Source organism: Arachis ipaensis, chromosome B4, assembly GCF_059453495.1.
Source record: "Arachis ipaensis isolate K30076 ecotype BB chromosome B4, ASM5945349v1, whole genome shotgun sequence".
Classification (NCBI taxonomy): domain Eukaryota; kingdom Viridiplantae; phylum Streptophyta; class Magnoliopsida; order Fabales; family Fabaceae; genus Arachis; species Arachis ipaensis.
Window position 1 is genome coordinate 115,115,771 of NC_142439.1, and position 9,035 is coordinate 115,124,805.

Consider the following 9,035-nt stretch of genomic DNA (forward strand, 5'->3'; position numbering starts at 1 on the left):
CCTTGTATATTGGGGATACAAAAAACAATATTTGAGGATTCTCTATATTAGTTAACTTGCATATTCTCGCATAATACCTACAAAAGCAATTCAAGTATTTTTCTTTTGTGAATTCGATTTTGCTTAACCTTATCTTGCTAATGGTATCATGGCTTAGTCTCCCTCGCCGACGACTAGACCCAACAGAGCTTTCGTCGCTAATTTATCGCTGAAGCATTGGCCATTGTAGAGTGCATATAATAGGATTCTAGAGCCACGCGAAGGGGGATTTCATCTTCGACCTCCACCCAATTTCAAATGTTGCGTTTTGCAACCATAAGCCTAAAGACTAATTTATCTTGTTTGCACACGTAGATAACTGACTGCCATGTATGCTGGTCTAGGATTTATGTTAGCATTTTCCATTTGTCATTGATGGAGAAATAAGGTTAGGGAATTATTTGTTTGTCGGAATTAAACTTGAAAGAGTTTTTTTTTGTATATTTCAAAAGCTGGTGAATTAAGGTGTTCGATCTTAAAATTTCCAAAGACTGATTTGCTAATTACTCATTTAATATAATCTAGTAGCTTGAAAAAGACAAAAGAGATACGATGACCATTGAATTATTTAGAAGCTAGATTTTGTTCTTGGCATTTGTAACTTGTTTTAAATTAGTGTACAAATCTCAAAATTTTTAAGCTAACAATGTGAGAATTAGATATTGTTATTTCAATCAAGGTATATTGTTAATTACATATTTTTTATTTTTTTAAGAGATATAATCATTGATGTTATTCTTTTTATCAACTTAATTTTTTTAAAAAGTGATTTTATGACATGATGTTAGAATTTCTATAATCAGAAAATCTAAAGGTAAATTTTTATTGATACCCAAAAAAAATATTATAAGATATTTTTTAAAAAATATGTATACAAATTTTCACAAAATAAAAAATGAGATATAAATATTTATGTGCCATTGCATAAATTTATCTTTTTTATTATTGTAAAATAAAATTAGAAAATTTTTAACATTTTACCTAATTTGTTTATCTAAATATGCATAAATTTAAATTAAGCCATTATTCAACCTTTTCTTTTGACATGATTATAAATTTTGGGAATGTACTTCTGTTCATACTCTAACCTAAAATTCAAACTTGGTCCAAATTAGAGAAAGTTTAGAAGACAGTCACTGAGTAGCCGGCTTCCAAAGAGATTGAACATAATATTACAAAGTGATAAATCTCCCTTAAAAGAGTTATAACTAACCCCACTATCTCTCATTTATCTCAAGGGAGATCTCAGCAGCCCTAAATAAAGAGGACGGTTATCCATCACCAATAATAGAACCACTCCAACGGTAATTATTTGCTCATCACCTATAAATACACTAATATCTCTCAGGTATGCTTAAGACAATCAACTATAAATCTGCTTATATCTTTGCTGACTTAAGAATCGGAGTATCTTGCAGGTACTACCCCTATTTCCTCACGAAAAACTCGGATGACGGCTACCTGACATAGGTCGGACGCTGTCCCACAAGGAGCTTGGACCTCACATACAGGTCCAAATACAAACCCAATTTCAAGTAACTCACAGAACAACTTCTTTATTTTTTATTAATAATATTTTTTACTAAATTATTTTTAGTACTTGTATATTTTATAAAAAAGTAACCAAATCTCTCCATATTTAAATGGAATAAAAATTAATCAAGAAAAAATGTTTTCAACGTTGTTAATTATATACAATATAAATTATAAGAAGATATTTTCTTTTCTTTTTGTTTGTTAGAATCTTAGACAAACACAACCATAATTATTGTACAATATTATAAAACTCGACATGATATTCAAATTAATGTCTTGCAGTTGTAGCATTTTTTTCTTAGATCACTACACATTACATATATAATAATAATAATAATAATAATAATAATAATAATAATAATAATAATAATAATAATAATAATAATAATAATAATATAGGAGCCAATCAGCTAATGACATTTTTGGATAGATAAACCCTTACACATAAGTTTATAGTAATTTTAATGTAATGAAAATGAAAAAATCCTATATAAGCCAAAGCTGATCTGCAAAGGTGTAACCCTAGTTGCACCGAGCCACAGCCACCTCTCTGCTTTTCTAACACTTGCACACCGTTCCATTCACTTCTAAAACCCTACCTTTCGTTCTTCACTGCCACCAAACCCTTCGCTGTTAGTGATTCTCCAAAACTCTTCAATTTCACAAATTCTAGTCTCCGTCTAACTTTTTTCTTTGCAAATTTTAGTTTTTTTTCTCACTATCGAATTCGGCAAATGTATGATATCCTTTTTTCTCTGTGTTTTTTATTTGTTGGCAGAAGTGAGAACAATTGAACAAGAAAGCAACCATGTCAGATGATGAAAGGGAGGAGAAGGAGTTGGATCTCTCTTCTCCTGAAGTTGTCACCAAATACAAGACTGCGGCTGAGATCGTTAACAGTGCGTTACTCACTCTTCTATTTTTTTTTTAAATTTTTTTAAATTATTCTATATATTTCATACATGAATATGTTGAATTATTAAGATACCGTTCTCTTTTCCAATTCCTGTGTTTTTTTCTTTCTTTCCTTTTTTTTATGTTGGTAATAATGGATGCCTTGTGTTTTTGGGAGCAGAGGCTTTGAAGTTGGTGGTCTCAGAATGTAAACCGAAGGCCAAGATTGTGGACATTTGCGAAAAAGGAGATTCATACATTAGAGAGTAAGCTTATATGTTCTCTTTTATAATTCAATGGAATTAGCAATGTTCAATGTTCTGTGCCATTTCTCATATTTGTATGTAATAGCTGTGTTAGTTTCTCTTTTTGTATTATGGTTCTTAGTGTTCAACTGTTTTCCCTTTTTCTTTTAATGAAGGCAAACTGGTAATGTGTACAAGAATGTTAAGAGAAAGATTGAGAGAGGCGTTGCTTTTCCAACCTGCATATCTGTAAACAATACAGTCTGTCATTTCTCTCCTCTAGCAAGCGATGAGGCGGTGTTGGAAGGAGGTGATATATTGAAAATGTAAGAGAGAGATGTTTGGAGAATACTTTTGTTAAGAATGGTGGGAGATTGGTTTTGGCTATTAATGCTAATTTATCTTTTCCGCATTTTTTCCCAGTGATATGGCTTGTCATATAGATGGATTCATTGCTGCTGTGGCACACACACATGTGCTTCAGGATGGCCCAGTTACAGGACGGGCAGCTGATGTTATCACAGCTGCAAACACTGCTGCCGAAGTAGCCTTAAGACTTGTAAGGCCAGGAAAGAAGGTAACTAGGTGCACCTTATAGGAATCTCTAGAAATCTTAAATGATTCTTATTCTGTGCTCTATAATTCGGACTATTATGTTCATTTTTCCAGTGCACTGGCTTATGTTGAACACAAGTTGTTTACTATTCTATATTTATAATATAGATTACATAGGCAATTCAGCTTATTGAAATATGCATGAAATTAGATTATTTTTAAATCTCTCTTTCAAGGGGGTTCATTGATCTCTAAAGGATGAAAAATATCATGAGCCATGGATATACTCCAATGAAGCTTCATTGTCATAGTTACACTGATAGAGGTCATGTATGCTTTTCATTGTGTAATCTCAGCTAGAGTTACTTGATTAACTTTTTAGTATACACTTGAGTAAAATTGCTTTCAAGTTCAAGCATATTAGACATACGGTTTTGTCACACCGATGGATTTTATCATGCACCATCATTCAAAAGTTTGCTATCTTTGGAATTTTGAGAAATATTAGCTGGTTCTGTTCCTTGATTTTGTCTCCCTCCCAAATTAATGTTTGGTTTTACAAAATGATTTTAAGTTTGGATGATATGATCTCCATATGATGTAGACATCATAGGCTATGGGTAATCCCAATGAAGCCATTTTTGTCATAGTTACACTGATGGATAATCATTCATCTTCCGTTTCATAGTTGGTCATCTTTTCCATGGTTATCTTTTCCATAGTCCTTTTACCGGAAAATCTTTTCCATAATACATTTTGACCATCTCTCAGGATATATAGACACAATCAAGTTGGTATCAACTTAGTGTGCTTCTTTGACACCAATTGGTTGCATTTGTAACTCATTTTCCAAGCCCTCCTAATACTTAAGGAAATCCATTCTTTGTAGAATTGGCAACTTTGCCGAGGTGATTAGTACTATATTGATTTCCTCTTTTCCCTGTTGCCTAAACATAATTGGCTTATAATAGTTTCACAGTCGTGCTGAATTTTATAGTCAGTATACTTGCTACTATAGCCAACATTGTACAAGGTTTAACATATTACTTATTGATATAAATGCTTAATTGAGGGAATGGTTTGTACTTTCATAGCAAATTAACAATTGATTTTTTTTGTGGTTTCTGATACAACTATTGATTTAATATAGAGATTGTTTCATGAATCATGATTATGCTGATTTATATTATTATTGTAAATAATTTATTAATCAATTTATTTCTCTTGGCAGAATAAGGATGTAACCGAGGCAATTCAAAAGGTTGCTGCTGCCTATGATTGTAAAATTGTTGAGGGTGTGCTTAGTCACCAAATGAAGCAATTTGTAATTGATGGGAACAAAGTTGTGCTTAGTGTAACAAATCCAGATACAAGGGTTGATGACGCGGAGTTTGAGGAAAACGAAGTTTATGCAATTGATATAGTAACAAGCACTGGAGAAGGCAAGGTAGGTATTTTATCTATTATGAATTGTCATGGGGGTTCGGCTATATTTTTATGTTGGTTGCCGAAGACCTAACACAACCCTCCTCCTTTATCCGGGCTTGGGACCGGCTATGTACCGCAAGTGTAACATAGGCGGAGTTATCACTTATGAATACGAGGTAATTATCGAATGAGTTGCTAAAGCAACTTCTTAATAACGTGCAGCCCAAGCTGTTGGACGAAAAGCAGACAACTATTTATAAGAGAGCCGTTGACAAGAGTTATCACTTAAAGATGAAAGCATCTAGATTCATTTTCAGTGAAATAAGCCAAAAATTTCCAATTATGCCATTCTCTGCTAGGTAAATTCCTACCTGCATATTTCTAGTATTTTATTCAAATGTGTTGTCTTCATTCTTCTAAGATGTTAATTGTGTGATACAGGGCTTTGGAAGAGAAAAGAGCTCGCCTGGGTCTAGTGGAATGTGTGAATCATGAGCTCTTGCAGCCATATCCTGTTCTGCATGAAAAGCCGGGTGAAAACTTTTCTTGGCCAGTAGTATGATTAAATCTATTGGTGTTTTGATTCATCTGAGTCATGCTCATGTTATGCACAATTAGTTGTTTTCAGGTGATTATGTTGCGCACATCAAATTCACAGTCTTGCTAATGCCAAATGGATCAGATCGAGTCACCTCTTATCCACTCCAGGAGTTGCAGCCAACGAAAACCATAGAGGATCCAGATATCAAGGCATGGCTGGCTTTGGGCACAAAAACAAAGAAGAAAGGTGGTGGAAAAAAGAAGAAAGGTATAAGATTGGTTATATGTTATCATTCTTTGCTGTATCGTATCATTGCTTCTATAGATTTCTGATTAATTTTCAATAACATGATTTTTTTTTTCTTCCTCATAGGTAAGAAGGGGGACAAGGCAGATGAATCAGCTGAAGCTGAGCCTATGGACTCTACAAATGGTCAAGAATGAGTTTAAAATGATCTCGTTTCATTTTTCAACCCCTTTTCAATTTTGGTACACTGTTCACTGAATTGTATCTCTGCTTGGATATGAATTTAGTATAGTATTCACTGTTCAAATATTAGATACTAACAGCAAAGTTTTCGTATGCCCATTATTGTTGCACCCCAAATGCTTACTTTGTTCTGCCTTTTCTTAGAGCAAATATCCCTTTTCTCAAAACAAAGAGTTTGTACTTTATAAAGATGGGTTTCAATTTGTTTTACCTAAGCTTTGTTCTGGTCAATAATAGTCTATATATATACCCTTTGATTTCAAATAATTGTTGATTTAAAAATTTGATTTGTTTTTAAATAAGTGATTATTTTGAAAAGCTAAGACAACATCAATTAGATTGGTTTTTTTCGTAACTGGCTTCTTTTGGTGACTGTAATTAGGCTTTGTTTAGTTGACTGATAGGATGGGACAGACATCAAAATATAAAAACAAAATAATTGTGTCTATCTAGTGTGTTTGGAAAAACTAATAAACAAAATCTAATGAACAAGGCATACAAATATTCAAAAAAGTTAAAGTTACTTTTAATTCAATCACCAATTCCACCCTCATTGTTACACACCAACCAAATTACTTTTATTCAAACAAATATATTCAATTACTTTTATTCAAGGAAAGTTCTGTGGTGTGGATTAGGAAAATATCCATACATGTAGATAGTGAGGTGTGTACATTAGGTAATAACGCATTGATAGGTTGATGTAGACGTTGTTGTGGTGCAAAATTATTATTAATGTGAGTTGTTGTGGTGCAAAATTATTATTAATGTGAGTGATTATAATGTTTGGAAATTGGGTTGAAACTTTTATGTTCTAATATGAAAACTGTTTGAATTTTACATTCTTAAATGGATTAAGAAAACAAGAACGTGCAGGACATTGTTTTGAGCTTTTACAAAGAAACCGAAAAAAAAAAGAGAATGATGTATGTTAATAATAATATAAAATATATATTTATTATTGCTTTAGTCAAATTATTAATACATAAAACTTATTATGGTTACAATACGATGATAATAATTATGTTTACAAATAGTAAAAATTTATTATCTAATACTTTTAATTATAAGTATAATATTTAAGAAAAAAATTAAATTTTTTTATAGAGATAATTATATTTTTAATTATTTTATTATTTAATTTCGTTATTGTTATATAAATAAATTTTTTTAATTTTAGTAATTTTAATTAACGTGAATAAGTAAATAAGAATACAAATAAAAATAAAAAAATGAAGATTATGAAAACAAATAAAAATAAAAAGTCATGGAAATAAGTTAAAATAAAAATGTAAAGATTATGAAAATAAATTAACACAAAAATAAATAGTTAATGAAAATTATTAATATAAAAATTATGAAAAATAAGTGAAAAAATAATTAAAAATATATTTATTTTTTTATAAAAAAATTTAGTCCTCCTTCTTATAAATATTAATGAAAACATTTGGTCCTTTTTAATAAGTTTGTTAATAAATCTTTTTAAGGGTTCTTTAGTCAAATTTTTCATGTTTTTTTATCTCTAATTTTTTAACGGTTGTTATAATAATAACATGAAAATTCTAAAAGTTAGACTAAAAAACCGTTAAAAAAACATGAAAAATTCTAAAATAATTTATTTTTTTCTTAAATATTATACTTATAATTAAAAGTATTAGATAATAAATTTTTACTATTTGTAAACATAATTATTATCATCGTATTGTAACCATAATAAATTTTATGTATTAATAATTTGACTATAGCAATAATAAATATATATTTTATATTATTATTATTAACATATATCATTTTCTTTTTTTTTTTGGTTTCTTTGTAAAAGCTCAAATCAATGTCCTGCAGATTCTTGTTTTCTTAATCCATTTAAGAATGTAAAATCCAAACAGTTTTCATATTAGAACATAAATGATAAAAGAAATTCAAAGGAAATTGTATAATCTCATTTTGTACAAAACAAGAAGTCCATTTACCCTAAGCAAGTTCAAAAAGTTTCAGCCCAATTTTCAAATATTATAATCACTCACATTAATAATAATTTTCTTAAGAGAAAAAAATAAATAGGTTAACCTTTTGCCCAGCAAATATTTTCGTCTCTAACCATTTGAAAAATACTTTTAAGTCTTTGACCTTCACAAAATTTGGACAGATCAGTCTCTCTGTCCAAATGCCTCAGTCAGGAATTGATCCGTCCAAATGCCTCCATCAAGGACTGATCTGTCCAAGTTTTGTGAAGGTCAATGACTTAAAAAAGTATTTTTTAATGGTCAGGGATAAAAATATCTGCGGAACAAAAGGTGAGGGACCTATTTGTCCTTTTTTCTTTTCTTAAACTAAACTTGCGCCAAGTACGACAACGTCTACATAAACCTGCAGTGACAGCCTTTTGTGCTTGCAGTTCTCCATGCAAGTCAGAAGAAAGAAGCCAGGCGTTATTACCTGATATACACACCTTACTATTTATATGTATGGATCTTTTTTCCAATCCACACCACAGAACTTCTCTTTATTCAAACAAACAAATTCAATCAAACCTAAACAACACTAGTGATTGTAGATCTGGAACACATTAAACCCACATGCCCAGGAAGAGGGAACGAAACAAAAGAAAAAGAAAAGGAGCGACGGGAACGAAGGGAGGGAAATTGGGGAAGAAGGTGGCGCCGAGTATGAAACAAGGTGAGGGAAATGGTGACGATGGTGAGGAGAACCACTCCTGCCACTGCCAACCGTGATGGCAGAGGGAACAGTGATGGAGGTGAGAGGGTAGTTGGCAGAGGAAGATGGAGGAGGGGAGGGGGAGGGGGAGGGAGAGAGAGGAAAAAGAATTCTCAGGGTTAAGGTTAAAATTGAAATTTAAAAATTATTGAAGGATGGAAAAAAAACTGTATTTTGTCTATTGTAGTGTCTTAGCTTAAACGTGGTCTACAAATTTTGCATATTTATATTCTTCTGTCTTCATTAAATATTCGTGTTTTACCAAACCAAACAAAAAATGTGTGTTGAGACATGAACAACATTCAAACGCTGCCTTGTTAAATAAGAGTAAATGAGAAAAAAAACGGTAAGGGAGGATTAGTTTAATTTGTCCAAAATCAAGACAGGTGTGTAATTAGCTGCGGCCAGGGGAGTATGGGAGGATAATAGGAAAACCAATGTAGAAATAGGTACTTAGTTGTTTAATTGCTTTCTTCTAACAGTCAAATTTCTAAGCCAACTACTTCAATGAAAATGGCAAAAACATCTTTTCATAATAATATTTGTTTAAACAGTGTAACATATTTGTTTGACCACATTTTAAATAAAAGTAA

At 31.2% G+C, this 9,035-nt stretch overlaps 1 protein-coding gene across 2 annotated transcripts; it reads left to right on the plus strand.

The window, feature by feature from the left end:
• Positions 1–1,999: 1,999 nt before the first annotated feature.
• Positions 2,000–5,844, plus strand: LOC107639577 (ERBB-3 BINDING PROTEIN 1). 2 transcript variants are annotated; one of them, XM_016343115.3, is made up of 10 exons: positions 2,000–2,207; positions 2,354–2,474; positions 2,651–2,735; positions 2,891–3,040; positions 3,138–3,291; positions 4,501–4,716; positions 4,920–5,056; positions 5,139–5,230; positions 5,326–5,505; positions 5,611–5,844. In XM_016343115.3, exons 2-10 carry the CDS (start codon positions 2,384–2,386, stop codon positions 5,679–5,681), a joined length of 1,176 nt encoding a protein of 391 aa, XP_016198601.1. In that variant the 5' UTR covers positions 2,000–2,207; positions 2,354–2,383; the 3' UTR covers positions 5,682–5,844. The 2 variants fall into 2 exon arrangements, with proteins under 2 accessions (XP_016198601.1, XP_016198602.1); XM_016343116.3 differs by having other exon boundaries at positions 2,066–2,207; positions 2,357–2,474.
• Positions 5,845–9,035: the final 3,191 nt, after the last annotated feature.